The following is a 21,969-nucleotide window of genomic DNA, read 5'->3' as shown; positions in this document are numbered from 1 at the left end:
AAAAATTAGCCAAGAAAATTTAGTTCAAGTCAATTTCTTTTGCCAATAATTCTTGATTCAAACCTAATCCTTAGATCTAGTTCATGTTCAATCCATGAGTTAGTAGACCTACCTATTTATTTAATTTTTAATTAGTAAATATATATTTTTTAAAAAATTTATAACAAAAATAGGAAATAAGTCACTACAACAATTTGCATCTTTGGCGACCAAAATTGGCGACTAAAAGGAATTTAGTCGCCAAAAGTTGTACAATTGGCGACTAAAATTTAAATTAGTTGGTGTTGTCTTAAGTTTGAGCTACTAAATTTTTTTAGTCACGGTATATAATTTATTGGCGACTATAAAATAACTTAGTCGCTAAATATGGCACAATAGGCGACTAAAAGTTTTTTTGGTCGGCATTAGTTCATGTTTTAGGCTACTACAGTTTGTTTTAGTCATGGTATATCAGTTTTTGGCTACTAAAATAAATTTAGTCGCCAAAGAGCTAGCATAATGTTTGCTATTACTCTTTGGCGATCAAAAATGTGGTCGGCAAATATTTTTTTTCGGTCACCAAAATGATTTTAGTCACCAACTAGTATTTTCGCTTACTAAAATAATTTAGTCGCTAAATAAAAAACATAAATTTTATTTTTTATCTTTGGTGACAAAATATTTGGTCGTTGAATATTTATTTTTGGTGACTGAAATACTTTTAGTCACCAAAAGTACTGCAATAGGCGACTATTACATTAGTCGGCAATCGTATGAAATTTTTTGGTGGGAACATTTTCAAATATAGAGGCAATTATATTTTACTAGTTTACTTTATATTTGGTTTTATCAGTCTCTAACCCAGACAAAAACAAGACGACTCTTGCTCTCCCCTCTCTCTCTGTCTCTCTCTCTCTGTCTCTCTCTCTCTCTCTCTCTCTCTCTCTCTCTCTCTTACTGTCGATCTTTCACCATCACGTACCGTCGATCTTCTAGCGTCGCACATCGCCACTACCACCGCTGCTCGCTCGCCGTTCACTTCACAGCTGCTCGCATTGCATCTCTTCAACATTGAGATTTTTCTCTTCCTCTATCTATCTCTCTCCCTCTCAGTCTTTATTTTTTTGTCTTTCTTTCTCTATTTTCCTATTTCACTGTACCTCTAAGGTTTGCTTTTTTATGGTGTAGGGTTTTGATTTATGTGAAATCAATGAACCAATGATTGAAATGTGTTTCTATAAAATGATTGAATGAACAAGTAATTTATTGAGGTTTTTTTTAGCTAGAATCAAGATTTCCCCATTTCACTCTAGTTCCAAATTCAAGATTTAGGCAGATAATTGAAAAAAAATAAAATTAAAAGGCAGCATGTTTTTATAATCTTTTATGGGTTTTTTTTTCTTCTTCTAGATAATAGACAGTTACTCTTTTAAATGAAAATTAGTTTACTACTTATTAAGTGCCAGACATCTATGATTTCATTTGCTATACGAACTTCATTTAGAATTTGCCTCCTTTGAATCAAACCTTACTACAATACATGATACATATATATAGTTGTTCTTAGACCAAAATATATATGTAGTTGTTCCTGTCTCTATTATGCTTTAAATTCCCAATTCAAAGCTCTCTTAAAACTTAATTTTTGTTCTGTTTTATATTTTTTCTCTAAATTAGAGCTCTCTATGAAGTGGGTTGGTGTTTAATTGAGAGAAAGATAGTTCTTGGGATCTGTTTCTGAGTTTTCTTAACCTGAGTTAACTCACGGTTCAACAAAACACATTTGCTGATTACAAGTTAGTAGCGAAAAATCTGAGATTTTTGCCGACTAAATGTTTAGCAGGCAAAACACAAAATATTTGCCTACTAAAAGCTTAGTAGCCAAAAAAGTCAAACTTTTAGCAACTAAAAAATTAGTAGCCAAAAAGAAAACACACTTTAGGCAACTAAAATCTTAGTAGCCAAAAATAATCCGACTTTTGGCAACTAAAATATTTTGTAACCAAAAAAAATTTGATGAACAATAACAACACTATTGCTGACTAAAAGTTTAGTAGCGAAAAATGTGAGACTTTAGGCAACTAAACTTTTAGTAGCTAAAACACAATCACACTTTAGGCGACTAATATAATTAGTAGCTAAAAAAATAAAAGGAGGAACAAAAAAAAATTTAGCAACTAAATCTTTAGTAGCTAGATATAAGTAAGGTTTTTTGCGACAAAATAATTTTAGTCGCTGAAAAAGTGATATTTAATTTTTTTTCAATACTTTTGGCGACTACAAAATTAGTCGCCATTTCAATACATTTGGTGACTAAAATAATTTTAGTCGCCAAATACCTTTCCACGACAATCCTTCAGCGACTACTCTTGCGACCAAAAAATTTAGTCGCTAAATAGTTTTGGCGACTAAAAGATGACTTTAGGAGACTAAAAATTTAGTCGCTAAAAGTGTAAATTCTTGTAGTGTTGCTTTGTATATTTATTAACAATTTCAAAATTAATTAAGAAATTATGTACTTAATCTTAAAGGATAAATTACGTTTGAAATCCCTATATTTTAACTCTTGTGTTATTTTTGTCCTTGCAATTTTGACCCTAAATTTATAATTTTGTCTCATTTTGGTCCAATTGTTATAATTGCTATTTTTTTTTATTGAAAATATACACAAGAGTAGCATCTGTTATACTTTTATAGACAAAATTATAAACTTTTTCAACTCAATAAGTTAATCTCAACCAACTCAATAATTATTTTCTTTCAAAAATCTTAACCGGCATTATCAATTGGACCAAATTAAAATACAAAATCTAAAATTAGGGGTAAAAATCAAACTAATTGAAATTACAGAGACCAAATCGATACAAGAGACAAAATGCGAGGACTATCGACATAATTTACCCTTCTTAAAATATGTCTAATATTGATTGTATTAATATTAAGATATATTTATATCTAAAAAAACTATTTAAAATCAGATCAGGATAGAACGTGAATAAAAAACTAATGGCTTATTAAAAATATTTAATAATTATAAATTCAAATTTGATCAATTTTTCATTTACAAAAACTAACAATAAACATAAATTAATTTTTTCAACGTTGTAAAAAGGTAAATAAAAAAATATATTATCAATAATAATAATAACAAAACATATTTTTATTTATCATGTGACGTCTCACCACTGCATTGATAATAGACATTAATAATAAAATTCATTACAACAATACAACAATAATATATCAAATGATAAGTAACATGTGATCACAATAATTTTGATAGTTATACAAAAGTACCCAAAATTATATATAAAAAGCAATGTATGATCCATATTCAATTTTTATATGGTAAGATTCACACTTAATCTCAACCACACATTAGTTTTCTAAATTAATTCATCACCCAAACTATCTATTATTCTTTTAATATTTACCTTTTCAATATCCACCCAAACAATGCTGCCGAGCTCATTATCACCCTTGTTGTTGCCATGCTCACCACCTCCACTAACCATTATGCAATTCCGGTCTAATTTTTTTATCTTTGTAAATATAAAAAGACAATGTTGTGGAAATAAAAAGATAATGTTAGAGTTTTAAAGAGTTAAAAATGAAAAATAAAAAAATGCATGATTTTAGATTTTCTTATTCCATATATGGGTGTTAATTTTTTTTTTAAATCCATAAATTATTGAATAGTATTCATTATTTAAAATTTTATTTATTGATAGGCAAGTCAATTAAACGTTTTTAATTTTTTACAAATAAAAATTTTGAAAATTTTGTTTAAGAAATTTAAAAAATGACCAAATCATAAAGAACAATATAAGATGCCTTATTCTAAATAAAATAAATAAATAAATAACTCATAACTATATTATTAATTCACATACATCAAAAGAAATAATAACAAAAATATAAAAATACACAAACATCCACCAAAAAAAAAATTTCAAATCAACTCCCAAAACAAAGATAGTTAACAGATATATATATTTATTGTCAATTTAGCTGGAAAAAAAAATACATTGAAAAAAAAAGCCATATAGAGAAGGAAAAAAAAATACTCACGAAAATACAAATTTACAAAAAAAAAACAAAAAAACAAAAACAAAATCACAAACAAACAAACTTGAAATAGATTTGGACTATTGGCAAAAAGAGAGAATAACCATTGCATCATTACATTTGGTGAGGAGTTGATCGGGCTGAAAAAAAAGATCAAATATTAAGTATTTTAACGACAGAATTGTATCGAATTTTTAATTTGATTGGTTTTTTAAAATTTTAGATTTATATTATTTTTGGAAAAGGTGAGAGTGGGATGAAGGTGACTTACCATATTATTTTGAATTTTGAAATTCAAAATAATAGATAATGAGTGTCTTTATTTATTTTTTTATTTGAATTGTTTTGATCAATATTATTTTTGGAAAGAGTGAAAGTGACTTATCATATTGTTTTGAATTTTAAAATTCAAAATAATAGATAATTAGAACTTTTTTTTGTTTTTGGGTTTTTGACTTAAGGAACTAACCAATAGATTTTTTTTTTATTTCTTTTAAAATTAACAAATTAATAAAATTAATTTGGGAATTTGGAACTTTCACAATCATTGTTCTTAAAAAGACCATTTTTCTTATATATATATATATATATATATAAGAGATGTAACACCCTCGAAAAGGATATAAATCAATCATTCATAAGATCCATAAGCATAAAAGAAATATTATATTTTCAGTCATCAAAATCTTCTTTACAAAATGTATTACATGCATTACATTTTCATAAATGTTTATCTTGAAATTATAGCATGTAGCTCTAACTGATAACAACAAAATAAATGCTCTACGGGCTTACAGCTTTCCAAGTTATCACTTGGTTACAACAAAAGAAGAGTCCTAACTCTTTTACATATAAAGCCCTTGGCTTGAATTTACATTAAACATAAAACAAAATATGCAAAATGGAGCTTTATTAAACATAAAACAAAATATACAAAATGGAGCTTTCACTCCCTAAACCTCCGAAGCTATGACCTTGGAGGAGGCATGTCACCAGTATCTAAAAATGGTGTCCCAAGTAGGGTGAGCCAAAACCCAGTAGAGATATACTAAACAATATATGAGAATTAACTAAAATATGAGCATCAGATAAATGTGCAATATTCTTAACCAACGCATATTCTTTTCAAGGTCATTCAATGTAGATAACCAATATCATAATTTATTTTCATTCTTCCATTTTGGGTAAGTCAATTAATCAAATTCGTTATTATCAAAGCAACCAATGTGAGACTACAACTCAATGGTTCACATCTTAATACATTTATCAATCCAACACTTCTATTTCTTGCCATTTTACGGAACCACGTCTGAGGGAACCGGCATCCATAAATATATAAGATTTCGGGACTTTCACGCTAGACATTCCGGCCAACTTAATTGTCAATGGAGTCCATCCCCTATTTCCTCCCAAACAATGGAATACATTCCTTATCTCCTCCCAATCAATGATACATATACAATGTATTTAAACACTTTGTCATATATAATGACTAATCAAAACACGTATTCAATAGTTTAATCAAACCGTCATATTCAATGACATAATTCAATTGATTAGTTTCAATCCTCCTAATCCTTATGCAGTTTCTACAACATTCATAGCTATCCTCCACCGATAGCTTAAAACAGATATATCTAAACAGATAAATAAATTTATCAACAGATAATTTATCAAATTCCATAGGTGAATGATTTATCAAATCCAACTACACCCTTTTATTTACACATCCTCCCAATTTAATATTTCCCATACCAATTTCATTATTCAAACAAAATAATTATTTAATTCAAATTAGGGCAATCTTCCGCCTTTCATAAATATTACACCCAGGACCAAATTTCACCAATTTTACCCAAGCAATATCATGTTCAAGGCGTCTTATACACATATGGTACCAAATATGAAAAACCCCTATTTCAAATATCAAAACCCTAACCTTAACTTAACTCAAATCTTTCCAAATCCCACCATTTATACAAAATGACAAATATCTAGGTTAAAGCTCATATTAAAGAGTAGAATATCCCTACCTCAAATGTAGAGCCCAAAGAGGAAAAAGAAGAAATTTGAAGATGCCCAAAACTCAAACTTTTTCGGATCAAAAGGAAGCCCACGCAAAACTCTATCTTTTTAACAAAGGGAGTAGGGTAAAGAAACCCCAGATCATGGAGTATTTGTAAAGAGAGAGTGTATCTTAGAGAGAGAGATAGCCAGATTAGGGTTTTGAGTCAAAAAGAGACCAAAAAGTGATATAAAATCACGCTGTTGCGAACTGATATACGCAGTCGCCGCTCGAGCGATGGAGTCATCACTCGAGCGACCAAACACAACAATGACCTCGCTCGAGTGCAAGAAGCGTCGCTTGAGCGTAGTATGCAAAGCTTCAGGTGTGCCACCAACGCAGACGCACACTCGAGCGCAAGAAGTCTCGCTCGAGCGAAGAAACAATTTCACAAGGCTCGCTCGAGCGAAGCACTTCACCTTCCCAGAAAAGCTGCATTTGGGAAAAGACCTGAGGACTCTTAATTCTCGCTCGAGCGTAAGAACCCTCGCTCGAACGACGAAGCAGATTACACATGGCTCGCTGGAGCGCAAGAAGCCTCGCTCGAGCGAAGAAGCCAAAATCTGGGCAACAACATTCTAGAGCAACTAACAACCAACATGTTCCAAACATGCCCAACATAATCCAAAACTCAAATACAAAGAGTAAAAAGATAATAACAAGACAATGATACATTATTCAACCATGGAACCCAAGTCCGGGACACAAAGAAGCTCGGGGCAAAATCGGGATCGCCATAAGAGAAGAAGATGTTAATGATGTTATCCATGATAATAGAATTTTCCAAGGTATATTGATGTTTTGGAAAAAAAGTTTTATAATTATTTTCCTTGAAGAAGTGCAAGCATAAGGTAATGTTAAAATTATTTATTTTTGTTAGCACATTTAATTAAGAGGTTATTTGAGGTGTTTTAAATAAGTGCACTTTTTAACTTTTTGGACTAAAAAGTTGAGGAAAAAAAGATGGTTGTTTGAGATAACTTTTTGACTTTTTACGAAAAAATGTGTATTAAAAAATTGTATAAATTAGTGTATAGGAGAAGTTTGTGCATAGTAGGCAGTACGGTAGGCAGAGTAATGTATAGGAGAAGCTTACCTCATTTTTGGGTATTGAATTGGACAGTACTGTTCGGCCCATGGGAGCCCACTATGGGTCCCTTTTTGCTAATCAGAATCGTTCAATGTGTAGAACTCGTTGAATACTATATACTTATAAAAAATCACGTTAATCGGATATCGATAGCTATCTGATCGGATTAGATTTTTGTCAACCGTTAACTATAACACCATCCATTCTTTATACAAAACTGATTTGATCATGTAGTTAGCGATATTTGATCAAAGTGATTTTTTACAAGCATATATTACTCGACGAGTTCTATACATTGAACGGTTCAGATTATCAAAACGCGACCTATGATGGGCTGTCACGACCCAAACCCGGCCCTATGGGTTTAGCACCGTAACCGGCCAGTAATCCGAGATTACCACAGGCCTGCAGAACAGTAGTACAGTAAAACAGAGTACAGGGCCTGGCGGAAACCAATACAGTAAATGAATAATGTTCATTGAGCTGTGTCAGTCTGTATGCCAAAAAGATTTTTCATGCATTCACATATACAAACAGTACAGTCTATACAAAATTTACAGTCACACAGTACAGGGACCTAATCCCTTGATAACAGTACAGTAAACATTCAGTCTATACAGAACAGTAGACGGTACAGAAGGGGAATTGTAAAACACCCCTAAGCCTTAACACGATAGGCTCGGAACCTCGCAGTGAGGCACATAGGCTGGCTTGACAAAACTGGAGTCTAACCCACGCTCCTAGCTCCGGTCTGGTGGCTGAGCACCTACATATATATATAAACAGTGAGCTAAAGCCCAGCGAATAACATAATGCGTAAAGAGGTTATGAATGAAATGTCCTTACAGTAATGAAATCAGTTCATTAAACAATACTTCAGTCTTTCAGTCAGAACAGTTATTCAGTCATATGTGGTACATCCATTAGCATAGCAGTAAACAGTAGGTCTTAAAGACCGAACAGTAATGATGGCCATCAGTCAGTAAACAGTAGTGGTTCCACGAGGGAACCGACAGAGATCTCTGTAACAGTAACAGTAACAGTAACAGTAGATGTCAAGGATGCCACAGTACAGTTTAGAATATAGAACATACATTCATTCAGTAAACAATAGCAGTTCAGTAAACAGTTCAGTTCAGTATTCAGAAGATAATCATTTGAACATATCTTTACACGATTGTTACTCACAGAGTTCGGGCTACAGTAAGCTAGAGCGTGTCTCCCCAGTCGCCAACCCTACACAGTTAACAGATTGAACACACTAAGCTACACAGTTGGGAAAAATAACAACTTGATCCCTAATGCCTCGGTGCGTTCTACCTCTATATCCTCAATAAGATGTCTTAAACTAGGCCTAAGAATGCCTAGGATGGGATGAGGATGCAAGGAGGCACACTTAAAAGCATTTTCAGAAAAACAGAGTTTCGCTCGAGCGCAGGTTTCCCCGCTCAAGCAGTAATGCAACAAAGGTACACGCTCGAGCGTAAACTTTCCCGCTTGAGCGTACTGTAAAAGTACTGGATGGGTGAAATCTCCGCTCGACGCCCGCTCGAGCGTGAGACATGACTCCGCTCGAACGGACTGCAAAACAGTGCAGAGAGATGCTGGATGCTCGGATTCCACGCTCGAGCGGAACTTCCCCGCTCGAGCGGAAGTGCGAAATCTGGAAAACCCAGATTGCACCTCCAAGCTCAAACTCACATTCAAATGCATCAAAACCAATCCTCTTGGGCCCATTTTCTGGAAAACATTTATAAACACATAGAATAACATGGTTCAAAGCTCAATTTGAGAAATCAAAGCCCAAGGGTGTTTAATTCAAATCCAATTTCAAACCATTTTCCAAGAACATGGAGAACATGCAAGCATGCATGATCTTAAATCATTTTCAAAGCTTTAATGCTATTTCAAAAGAGCTCAAACCTTCAAAAGCAAGATGAACTCATGGAGTATGACCAAAGGATGGACATGCATGTGAGGAAACATGGACTACAACCTCAAAACTTCAATATATGTACATGCATGCAACAATTAAGCCACAATTTAACATCTAAACCATGTTTTGGCTCTACACTCCATCAATATGACATGAACCATGCAAGAATCAACTTAAAACATGAACAAGAAGACAATGGAGCTACCTTTAGTCTTGTAGTTCAAGAAGGGAGCTCAAATATGCAATCTACCCTTCAACAATTCTTCAATTTCCAAGCAATATTGAGATGAACTCAACTCCTCAAGTCTCTCTCTCTCTATGGTCGGCTAAGGGTCTCACCAATAGGCCAAAGAAATGTTTGATTCAATGTATAAGGCTCAAGTGTGTGTGTGAGATAGTGGTCCACTAGGGGTAGTTCGGTAAATAAGGCCAACTCTGCAATTGATCAATATTTAATCTAATTTAATCGTACCTAATCAGTTTTCAGATAATTATACCATAAAATCATATTAAATATGACGATCATAATACACTAACCCATCTCCGGTTCGGCCGCCGATAAGGCCTTCAATTAATAGTTTAAACATAAAACACGAACAGATCAAACAAACAGTCAACAGATAAAATGCAATTCAAACAGATGTATTCACTCAATTCAGTTTCAATTTCGGTCAGTCAGTTCAATACTTTAATCAGTTCAATTCTCAGTCAGTTATCAGTCATTATCAGTTCTGTTTAACAGTAATCGGTGATTATCGGTAATCAATCAGTCATTAATCAGTAAACAGTATGAGGGTTGTTACATGGGCCCCCACGGACTAAACATCACCGTCTTATTTGCTTCTCCACTTGTTCCCTTTGTACAAATTGTGGGCAACTAAAGTACAACTCACGTGACATGTGAGTTGTACTTTTTTTTGTAAAATTAATTTTTTTGGTAAATAATGATAACTTTTTAACTTTTTTAATAACTTTTTATCTTTTTGATTTTTTTGAGATATGCCAAATCAGTCCTAAGATTTGTTTGACATTCCATCTGAAAAAAAAATTAACCCAATATTATCAAAAATTTGTTAACACAATACTTGGCAAAAATAAATATTTATGGGATGAAAACATTAAAAAAAAAAACTTTTATAATTAATATAAAATCTTACTTTAAGAACAAATAATGAACAATAGTGACCCAGAAAAAGAAAAAAAAATAATGTCCCAAAAAACTTCAAAGACATAGAAAAGAAAAGAAAAATAATGCTTTAAAAAGATTCGCAGAGACTAATAATGTTAATGATATTGGTATGACAATGATGAAATAAGAAGGAGGTAGCTCATCCATCTCACCTAATCTAAATCATTTAGATTTTAAAAACTTTACCAGGTAACAATTGAAAGATGACATTGGAAATTATAATTATAGAAGAAGAACAGGAAACTACAATTATCTAAATAGAGAATTATTTGGTAGAGGAACACCCAATTATGCAAACTTTACCCCCTAAAAAGGAATGATTGATAAAATAATTTAAGAAACCATATATTATCAACAACAACGCCACAAAACCAATCTATATCATTTGGGCCACTTGAGCTATCCTATTCACTCGGGCTCCCTAGCACTACTCGAAAATTACCAGCAGGAGTAGCAACTTAGCCTCCATTTGGGAAGTGGGTTGGTTTTTTGACTTTTTTGGCTATTTTAGCCTGGGCTAAAAAGTTTGGTTTGGGAAGAGTTTTTTGGTTTTTGACTTTTTTTGTGAGAGAATAATGTAATGATTATGAGTTGGATGTGATATTTTATTTTTTGTGACTAAAATAGCCTATTTTGTCTTTTATGATGAAAATAACCAAAAAAATCCCGTTTAGCTCTTGCCAAACGGAGCCTAACCATTTTAGGTGGTAATAGGGAGTACTGAATCCAAACTTCCAAACCTCATTTTCCCGCCAAATCTGCCGCCTCTCCCTATCCGACATATACGCTGCGGTCGACACATCCGACTTCACCTTCCAACTACTCTCCATTAACCACTCATTTCCGACACCTAAGCACTCATCTCGCCCCCCATTTGTCACCCATCCCACCCCCTTCTTACTCTTCGCTTATCACTTCATCATACCCTCAAAAACAAAATGACAAAACTACCCTCATCGAACTTACGTGTCAGCACGCAATTGGATTTACAGTAACCAACTCGCATGAGATTACTCTACATGCATCTCCCTCCTCCCTTCATATATATATATATATATATATCTACCATCCCTTACATTTCACCACCCATCTCTCTCTCTTCTCTCTAACAACCACCACCACAAAAACACACACTACAAACTTAGGGACACCCTTATATTCCAATACTAGAACATTCATATAAATACATAATCTATACATACATATACATATTGTTGTTAGGGTGTATATATGCAACTAGAGGGAGGAGAGACAGAGGGAGAGGGGGAAGTAGAGAGACACTTTTGAGATTGAGATCACCACCATGAGCCCTAGACAATTCCATGAGATGCAACTTTCAAAGAGAGAGATCATCAATGGGAATAATGGGTTGTGCTCATTTCCTCTCAAGATCAACAAGGACTCCCATTTCATCAAAAAGTCTCCACCTCCTCCGCCGCCACTCTCCTCCTCCTCCTTCTCCACCACCACCAAGCCTCAACACCGCCACCGCCACCACCCAGTGATCATCTACACCCACTCTCCCAAAATCATCCACACCCATCCACGTGACTTCATGGCATTGGTTCAAAAGCTCACTGGTCTCTCTCGCTCCGACCCCAAACCCCCTCGTCCCAAACAAAACCCCGGTGGTTGTGGTGAGAATTTGGCGGACGACATAAACAATAACCACCAGAAGTCGTCAGCAGTGGTTACCAACGACGATACTGAATCGTTGTTAGTGACCACCGATGAGAATTCAAGTAATATTGTAGTAGCAGATGTTCAGATAGATTCGTGTTTTGCGAATCGATCTATTTTTGATCATCCACCCGTTAATGGTTGCTTCAATAACATACCATTGTTTACACCAAATAACCCTAGTGATTTCCTGTGCTCAGCCTCAGCTCAGCCATTTTACAACAAGTATGCCGATTCGATGCTTTTGATGCCTAACATGAGAAGCTTTATCACATCATCTTCTTCTTCGCTGGAAGGAATTAAAGAGTTTCGTGATCTTTGAAAATTGATCATTTTGAATTTTGAATAAAGATAAGTTCAGTAAAAAAAAAATTCGGTAGTTTATTTATGGACAGTAGAATATTAACTCAGATTTAATGCAAATAAAGGTCTTTTTTTTTTTTTGGGGGGGGGGGGGTGTCCATTGTAGTTTGAAGTCTCTATAGTGACGAACACAAAAAAATGAAAACAGTGGTAATTTCCTTGATGTTTGATTTTTATTTTATTTTTGTGTACATATTGTACTTTTATTTTTGAAAATGCCATTCCTCATTTTGTACTATTTGAGCCATGTAAAATTTTATTTTCTTCAATTACAGGAAAGTAGAAAATTTATTTCATTGGTTAGCATGATGTCATTTATTATTATTATTTTTTTATTAACAAAAAAAAAAACTTTATTGATGATAGAAACCAAGAAATGAAAGTATTACAATAAAGGAAAGACTAGTGCAGAGGTCATCAAAGTGTAATAGTCCAATTCTAACTAGATTGGAATTGAGAAGCACACACAATCATGTGACAACAACAGACAACTGTTGATGAGCAACCAACAGCAAAGGAACAAAAAAGACACCATAGCAAAGACAAACTACACAGAAATGAAGATTGTGTTGCAAAACACCAATCCTAACTATCTCCAAGCTATTCTTGATCAATACATCTTGAATGAATGAAATTTGTGGATTGTTAGGGCCAATTTGGGAACATAGTTAAAGCCAAATTTTGGCTTTTAACATATTTTGAATCATATCACCTCTCTATTGTTTTATACGTTTTTTTAAAAAAAACCAAAAATAAAAATAAAAAATCCAGCTTCTAACCAACTTACAACCGGAACACTACATATCTAGAATTTATACTCATATTCTTGTCCCAAGATTTGACTATGTAATCTAGATTTAATTTACACGAACTCCACACTATACCTTTTGAATCTCAACCTCTCTATTCTAGGTCACGTCTTGATATACAATTCTGGGTTGTTAAACTTTTTTTTGTTACAAATTGTGAAAACTTAATCAGAATGGGCAAAAATAAGAAAAATCTAGAATAACAGATAAACAAAAATTGTGAATCACATGCACAAATAAGAACACAATATTATGTGATTCATCTCAAAGGTAACTAATTGCAATTTCAATAACATAAAAAGAATTACAAGTGAGATACAGGGATAATCACATCGATCAACTATGTAAACATCTTGCGGAAAGATAAAGCATGCAAAGTTCATGCCACTAAAGGCAACTTATTCCAACTAATAGAAATATGTAATTTGCAATTTTTTAATTTAATAATTTTAAAAAATCATTAAGACTCACTACAAGAAAATACACTTTTGGCGACTAAAACATTCGTCGCCAAAAGTGCATATTTTAGTCGCCGAAAGTATTTCCCGACTAAATAATTTGGTCGTTGGATTTGTCGGCCATACATAGTCGCCGAAAGAATTAGCGACTAAAATTCATTTAGTCGCTATAAGTATCACAAAATACCGACTAACATGTTAGTAGCCAAAAAGACAGGTATTGGCGACGAAATAATTCTTAGTCGCCGATAGAATACATTGCCGACTAAAACTTTAGTCGCCGAAACCTTTCATTAAATATTTTAACTCAACTATTAGCTACTAATGTTTTTGTCGCTAAAAAATGAAATATCTACGGCGGCAATATTATTAGTCGCTAATAGTGAAGCTTCAGCTACTAATGTTTAGTCGCCCATGATTTTTTTTTATGTTTTCGCGACTAAAATTTAGTCGCCTAAACTTTCTTGGGGTTTTAGCTACTAAAATAAGTTGTCGCCATAGCTGTTTTGGAGTTGTTTTGGCTACCAAAAATTTTGTCGCCAAAAGTCTTTTCAGCTTTAGCCACTATACATTTAGTCACCATAACTATTTTATTCGTTTTAGCTACTAAAATTTTAGTCGCCAAAAGATTTTTCTTTTTAACTACAAATTGATTTCTCACCAAATGCATCATTTTATATTTTTGTTTTGTTTGTTTAATTTTACTAAATTTTGTCCAAACCTGTATGTATCCATCGCAACCTGTATGTATCACCTACATGGTTCACTAAGAACCATAAAACAAAAATGAACACCTGCTATATATATTCCAATTACAAATAATAATGTAAACTTATATACGAACGAACTATATATATTCCAATTACAAATAATAACATCATACATTCCAAATACGTTACCAAAATTATGTCCTCTATACACAACATTTTTACTATACTATGCATTGTAATGACCATTTGACAAGGTACAAATTACTATGGTAATATGTACCACGACAAAAGGTAATACAAGCTCCAAAAATATTATGTACCCCACCATAAATTATATGTACGATGCATCCAAATTCCACGGTTCATTAATTAATACAAGCTCCAAAAATACTTTGTACCCTGTCAAAAATTATATGTTCGATGCATCCATAGTCCACAGCAAAAAGTATAGGACGACAAAAAACTTCCCAACTTTCCCAGCTTGTGTATCTTCCGAGAAAAAATTAGAAGATCCACATGTCAATGCCAAAAGCCATCTACACAACAAAAATTACATCCATTAGTTCCATTGTAAACAAAAAGTTATATTGATCTACAAAACACAAATTGCAAGGATGTCAATTGTAATTGAAATTGTATGTAAATATAATTTGAATTTAGGTATTTCAATATACTTTTTGTACACGTTAACTTTTATTTAAAGTGCAAACAAATTTGTAAGTCAACCCCAACTCAAGTTTACTCTAATGTGTAAACATACATATATTTTATTCATAACTGTACGTATATAGAGATTGTTATAGAACATATATATATATTGCTAAGCTTTAATATATTTGTATAAGCTTTAGGCATTTTTCACGCCAACTCCCAACGTACACGTGCTAATTACGTCCCGTCCGTCCCCACACGTCCTATTTGACACGAGGAAACTACCCGTACCATCCCCGCAGTGCTTCGGGGGCTGCTCTCAAGTTTTGGCCCTCGAACGCCTTTTTTCGGCTAAGTTTATTGCTTTTTTCACGCCAACTCCCAACCTACGCGTGCTAATTACGTCCCGTCTGTCCCCACAGGTCCTACTTGACACGAGGAAGCTACCCGTGCCATCCCCGTAGTGCTTTGGGGGCTGCTCTCAAATTTCGGCCCTCGAACCCCTTTTTTCGACTAAGTTTATGGCGTTTCTCACTCTAACTCCCAACGTACACGTGCTAATTACGTTCCGTCTGTCCCCACAGGTCCTATTTGACACGAGGAAGCTACCCGTGCCATCCCCGTACTGCTTTGGGGGCTGCTCTCAAATTTCGGCCCTCGAAGCCCTTTTTTCGACTCAGTTTATGGCGTTTTTCACGCTAACTCCCAACGTACACGTGCTAATTACGTCCCATCTGTCCCCACAGGTCCTATTTGACATGAGGAAGCTACCCGTGCCATCCCCATAGTGCTTTCGGGGCTGCTCTCAAATTTCGGCCCTTTAAGCCCTTTTTTCGGCTAAGTTTATGGCATTTTTCACGCTAACTCCCAATGTACACGTGCTAATTACGTCCCGTCTGTCCTCACAAGTTCTATTTGACATGAGGAAGCTACTCGTGCCATCCCCGCAGTGCGTCGGGGGCTGCTCTCAATTTTCGGCCCTCGAAGCCCTTTTCTTGGCTAAGTTTATGGCGTTTTTCGGGTATGCTCCCAACGTACACGTGCTAATTACGTCCCGTCTGTCTCGTCTGTCCCCACTGCCATCCCCGGAGTGTGTTTGGTGTACATAAAGATGCACTATGGAGAAGAATTATTTGCAACAAATATATATTGGATGTGACTAGGTGGCATTGTGTCCATTGGAAACCAGAGTAATATCCTAAGAACTGCTTTTCAAAAATCCAAACAAATTTTAATTTTGTTTTACACATTATTCAGTTCAAATTAGTGTTGGTTTTATTTTTACAAATTTATTATTAAGAATCACATATTCATTCTTCACAGTTAGCGTTTTGAAATCAAAGCTCCTTTGCAGTATTTATATGGCACTCATTATATTGTAGTAAATCAAAATTCATTCTAATTTCTCTTTAGTCTTAAATCTCAAATCACATTCAATTGGAGTTGGTTACCTTATAGAAATCAGCGTACGGTCGTTTCTGTAATGTATCAAAACACCAGGTCCGCTGCTGCAATGTCTACTCACATGATGCCTCATAACCTATTCGAAGCACATCACAAAGAAAATATTTGCATACCAACTTTAGAAGACAATTCTATGAAAATATGATCCATATTTTTTGTACAACTTGCAGTGCCAAGAAAATTATGTTTACGAAATAGTAAGAAAATTATGTTTACCGAATAGTAGGATGACCGTTTGAACCTGGCAAGAGGGTTGTGAGCCGTGACACCACGTCGTTTAGATGATTGAGTTGTAGTTGTTGTGCCTCCCGTGCTTTTTTTTCTTCATCAACTTGTTTGATTAGCTGCTCTCTTTCCCTCGTAATTTCCTCCCGATCTCTTTCGCGCGCCTCTTTCTCCTTCAATAGCTCCTCCCTATCTCTTTGTCGCTCCTCTTTCTCCTTCAATAGCTCCTCCCGATCTCTTTGCCGCTCCTCTTTCTCCTTCAATAGCTCCTCCCGATCCCTTTGCCGCTCCTCTTTCTCCTTCAGCAACTCCTCGTGATCACTTTGACGCTGCTCCCGAAGAACCTCCAGTTCCGCTCTCATTAACTCCATATGTTTATCACGTGCTCGTGCCGCACTAGAAGCTGTGGAAGAGGGTTGTGGGCCTACCCCACATCCACGCAAGTAATTTTTTTTTTCCCCGAGCACTTGCCTTGATATTTCTTCGTGGGTCAATTGCAACCCCGCATCGGTGGCTGTCGCTTGTAGATTCACCATATCATCCTGTAATGCCAACAAAACAATAAAGTGAAGATGGGAGAAGGAATTTAAAAAAACTTTATTAATTGATATGCATCACACTTTGTTTCAACATTCAATACTCACATGTAGCTCACCACATTTGGGGTCAATCCAATCTCCCGTCTTCTTAGACTTGTGTGCTTTCTTATAAAATTCGGGGAAATCTATATCCCCATCCTCATTTGCCTGTTATGTTCGGGAAAAATCCATTGACGAATTAGTACATGGTAATATTCACAATCAAGAAGAATTAATCATCCATTACATGTCTAAATTAACTTCTCACCATTAGCGACATTGCTATAGGAAATGATCGCGATCCACTTGTATGATTATAGGGGAGCATACCCCTATTTGCTTTACCAGCCGTAGACCGTTTCTACAAAAATATTAAAAGAAAAAAAAAAAAAAAAAAAGAACATGCTTTACTAAGTTTCAGTGAAGAAGTTGTACATCTATTAGTGAAGAAGTTTTACATATTAACACATAAATTAATTTCAATAATGGCCTTTCTAATTTATTTGTTACCAGGTGAGATTCGTCTTTCCAAGCAACATCAATCAAATATTTCCAGTCCTCCAAGCTCACTCCACTAGGCGGACGACTATAGGGGTCATCAACACCCTTTTCCTCAAGTTCGAGGAACTCTTGCTTTAGATTGTACCTCCAATCCTTGTATAGCAAATATGCCTTCCTATCGAGGATCTGTTGAGCTTGTTCATCGTTATCAAAATCATCGCCGATAACAAACTTGTCCTACAAACATAGATACAGAATTAGTTGAACAATTAATTTAACGAAGTACAAATTATATAATAAAGACATTATGGCAAGATGAATGTCATACTAGCACCGCTTGGATGACCGCATCTTTCGTACTTTGATCAATTTTTATCCATGACTTCACGCTCTGAAGAGGGCACAATCGTCTAATTTGAAGGCCCAACTCATTCGTCGCTGGGGTTGCATTCCCTCCTGTGATTGCGTTCAACACCCGATTGACGTAGACATGTAATTTCTCCCCCTTTTTCCTAGCAATTTTTTTCTGCACGCCTTTGCCTAATGTAGGTCCTCGAACACGAGTTGACCTCGTTTGCCCTACTACAAAAGGGGAACGTTGTCAACATTACAAACATTGCTAATGGAGTACAAAAAGAAAATGCTGCACGTAAAGTCCTGTCACTTTTTTTGCTGCCTACTGTTGCTGCCAGCTACTGTTTGTGGATATAAAATCGGACGTTAATTATGACTACTGTTGCTGGCAGCTACTGTTTGGCTGCATACAATCTTGGAAAATTATGCGACAACTTGGATAAAGTGTTGGTAAATTATGCATAAAGTCTTCGTAAATTGTTATGCCGACCGTTGCTACCAACTTGGAAGGTTGTGTACCTAATATTTTATTTCTTGTGTAAGTGTCCTTGTTATGTGTATATTAATGTTTAGTTTTTTTTTCCTTTGTTTTTATTTGCCTTTATGGGGTTTTCATTGCCTTACTTGATGACTTATGCACCCCCCCCCAAAAAAAAAAAACCAAATTATTTTTAAACAACTAAATAGTATGCTCTTACCCACTCCACCTGGTTGCGTCTCCTCCACCACAGTTTGTGTATCATCTGGTGGTTGCGTCTCATCAGAGAACATCATCGGGGTGCCACTCTCCTGTGGACATGCTTCAGATGTTGATAGTACCTTGCCACTTGTTGCTCTCTTCCGTCGGCCTGTCTTGACTCCCGGAACCATTGTACCTACATTACGTAACAAACATACATGAGTAATAAACATCGCATAAATTAGTAGTGTAATTGCTGCAATAATGACACAAGACTGTCTACTCAATAATAAAATGCTCGTTAAGCAATGGTAAACTAAGAGAACATGATGGTGATACACATTAATCTAGCAATGTCCTTCCTACTCAAACCCATTTATTCTGAAATTTTTAAAAATAGATTTGTAATTTTTTTTATTAGGTTCCCATAGCTATACATGTAATTTTGTTTTTTTGTATATTTGCTTATTGTTTGAAAATAATTTTATTAACCCAGCAATTACATAAGTTAATAAATATATATTTTTTACTATCTTATAATTTCATATTAGTGGAAATCTGAAGGAACAAAATAATATCAACTCAATCGGAGAGAAAGGATATTATGTCAAGTTACCCGAGGAAGCTGCCCGGCAAGAACACCGAAAAAGCCTGTTGTCCCTACCACCGTAAAGAGAAAAGATGCCTGCATGACTGAATGAAATCAAATTCATGGAGAATATAATATTTACGAATTACGATGGTTTACATCTTGCAAAAATAAGAAAAGAAAATCAAATGGAAGGCACAGGTGTCATCACATTCTACTCTTGATTCCCCAAAAGTACAGAATGAAATTTATGCAATGGAATGTATGCTCTTTTATTGTTATAGGTTAAACAAAACATTTAGTGTAGGGCAACTTACATCATTTCTAACACTTGGGATTGCAAGGTTCTCCGCGTTTTAAAATGGGAGTGGTTTTAGATAAGGGGAAAAAAATCAAATTGTAGATTCAGAACATGAGAAAATAATTCAATTTTTTTTTTTAAAAAAAAAAATGCAATCTTCAAATATATTGTCATCCTAATCCAGTGAAATGCCCTAATTTTGAATTCAAGAAAAGAAGGGTTTCAGAAATTTTTTTTTTTTGGGGGGGGGGGATCATATTGTAGCTTCAAAATATGAGAAAAAAATTCGGAGAAAACATAAAATAAAAAAAAAATATATATATATATATATAAACTAACTATAGAACATTACAAAACCAGATTTTTCCTCAACCAACAATGTTGGTTTTGAAACCAAAACTCTTTGTTTTGGAAGCCCATTAAGGAAATTGATAGCCTTAGTCAATTGGTATTGCACTAAACATTTAACATGTATCGCATGTTGATGCAAAAATATGGATGTGGTTGATTTGAGATTGGATGCAAATATCTATGAAGACAAATTATGGATCAATTAAATTTTGTTATTATGACATGGATGTGGGTGTGTTTGATTTACAATTTTTGTAGACAACATCCGTGAGTCCATGAACCCCAAAGGTCTATTTGGCTTATTCTCCAAGTTTGGTGTTGTTAAGGACATGTTTATACCAGTGAAAATGAGGAAGCTAACAGGTTTGAGATTCGGTTTTGTTCGGTACGATTGTCCAGTAGCTGCTGAGGTAGCAGTGCAAAGAGCAGATGGGTTATGGTGTGATGACAAAGAGATAAAGGTCAAACGAGTAAAGTTTACCAAAGAGGAGAGAAGTATTACAAGGGGGGATAAAGTGAGCCATCAACCAGGAGGAAATCCTCAAGGAATGCTGAAGGACAGTGAGACTGTCAATATAGGCGTCCAAAAGGTTGGCATACTGAGATGGCGAGATTATGGAGGGAGTAAGTCCTATGTCGAGGTCGTTACAAATGGCAGCAGCTATGGGAAGGAGGAAGCAATTGTTCAGGTTAGAGAAGTAGGAAATAGGTGGCTGTATAAAAGCCTAGTTGTCAAACTCCACAAATTTTTCTCATTCCCAGCTTTGAAGGAGGAATGCAAGAAGAGAGGCTTGATGAAGGTGCAAGTCAGAGCAAAGGAATGAAGGATAGCAGTGTTATCATTTGAATCAGTTCAGGAATTGAAGAGTAGTAAGGAGAAGTGAAGAGGTGCACAGTGAAGAGATAAGTAATATATAGACCTAAACCTTCAACTGATGGTTTTGAAGTGCACATTTTGTTCATATAATGAAATTAAAATGAACCAAGCAATACATACCAAAACAAATGTACATTATTTATGTACATTTACGCACAGCAGTAAACAAATGAACATTATTTATGAAGAATGGATCACAGAAAAGTAACAGCAGTGCCAGATTTGCTGCACAGCCCCTAGTAACAGTTGAGTAAAATTAATCATGAATTCATGGCAACTTACTTCTTTTACTTTTGAAAAGACACGAAACTCACATTTTGCCAGTTCTTCTTCAACAATGAAACCAGAAAATTAACACTGAATTGCACAGTTGGAAAAGAGCAACTCCCATGCAGAGAACCTTCTTCAGTTGGAATTTGACTGTCACTTTTGTCTCATTAACTTTAGACGCGACAGGTTCTTGATGCGTGACAAGGGTAGGAAACTTCCCTGCATTGGAAGAAATGGAACTCGTCAGATACGATCAATGGTAACTAACAAACTGAGACATAATAAGGAAGAACAAACATGAGCAACATACTCCCCAAAATACAACATTCCATAAATGACATCCCAAAACATGCAACTATACAATCACAATACACCCCAAAATCAGGTCATACACCTTTCATTGAGCCTAAATCTGCTCCAGCAGCATTCATGGAGTGTTGTCTTCCTAGTTTTTTTAATGGTTTGTGATCATGTCAAATATGAACAAAAGCAAGAACAAACATGAGCAACATACTCCCCTTACAAATGATCTCATCCACCATATTGGTTTAAAGTGGGTAACGGGCAGAACACTTTTCTTTGTCTTCATAATTGGCATCCTCTTGGTCCTTTGAAGGAAAGATTTGCAGATTGAGTTATTTATGATGTAGGCTCTCTAGCTTAGGCTAAGGTTGCTTCCATTATAGATGATGGGAGATGGAGATGGCCTGTGTGCCAGACCTGGGAATTAGATGACATTAAGGCTAATGTTCAGGGAAACCCAACTAATATGGAGGATAAAG

General features: G+C 34.9%; 2 protein-coding genes across 2 annotated transcripts; one reads left to right on the top strand and one right to left on the bottom strand.

The window, feature by feature from the left end:
* Positions 1 to 11,430: 11,430 nt before the first annotated feature.
* Positions 11,431 to 12,371, top strand: LOC114285964 (VQ motif-containing protein 20). Its single transcript, XM_028229046.2, has one exon. The coding sequence runs from the start codon at positions 11,631 to 11,633 to the stop codon at positions 12,327 to 12,329; it is 699 nt and encodes a 232-aa protein (XP_028084847.2). The 5' UTR covers positions 11,431 to 11,630; the 3' UTR covers positions 12,330 to 12,371.
* Positions 12,372 to 14,449: 2,078 nt separating this feature from the next.
* LOC145824175 (uncharacterized) lies at positions 14,450 to 18,990 on the bottom strand. Its single transcript, XM_082923790.1, has 8 exons — positions 18,819 to 18,990; positions 18,095 to 18,345; positions 17,776 to 18,003; positions 17,534 to 17,626; positions 17,332 to 17,433; positions 16,679 to 17,229; positions 16,450 to 16,538; positions 14,450 to 14,883 (listed from the first exon to the last, which is right to left on the bottom strand). Exons 1-7 carry the CDS (start codon positions 18,988 to 18,990, stop codon positions 16,532 to 16,534), a joined length of 1,404 nt encoding a protein of 467 aa, XP_082779916.1. The 3' UTR covers positions 14,450 to 14,883; positions 16,450 to 16,531.
* Between the last annotated feature and the right edge of the window lie 2,979 nt (positions 18,991 to 21,969).

The sequence above is a fragment of the Camellia sinensis genome, chromosome 4 (genome assembly GCF_055761805.1).
Source record: "Camellia sinensis isolate YWXY chromosome 4, ASM5576180v1, whole genome shotgun sequence".
NCBI lineage: Eukaryota > Viridiplantae > Streptophyta > Magnoliopsida > Ericales > Theaceae > Camellia > Camellia sinensis.
The sequence above is the reverse complement of the archived record's forward strand: the minus strand, read 5'-3'. Positions and strand labels throughout refer to the sequence as shown.

What these genes read in the sequence shown, in the direction of transcription:
- LOC145824175 (XM_082923790.1), bottom strand. Translation starts at nt 18,990, where the DNA reads ATGGTTCCGGGAGTCAAGACAGGCCGACGGAAGAGAGCAACAAGTGGC. An exon ending in CGGTCATCCAAGCGGTGCTA is followed by an intron (nt 18,004 to 18,094) that starts GTATGACATTCA and finishes CTATGTTTGTAG; the next exon opens with GACAAGTTTGTTATCGGCGA. An exon ending in CCAAATGTGGTGAGCTACAT is followed by an intron (nt 17,230 to 17,331) that starts GTGAGTATTGAA and finishes TTGGCATTACAG; the next exon opens with GATGATATGGTGAATCTACA.
- LOC114285964 (XM_028229046.2), top strand. Translation starts at nt 11,631, where the DNA reads ATGAGCCCTAGACAATTCCATGAGATGCAACTTTCAAAGAGAGAGATC.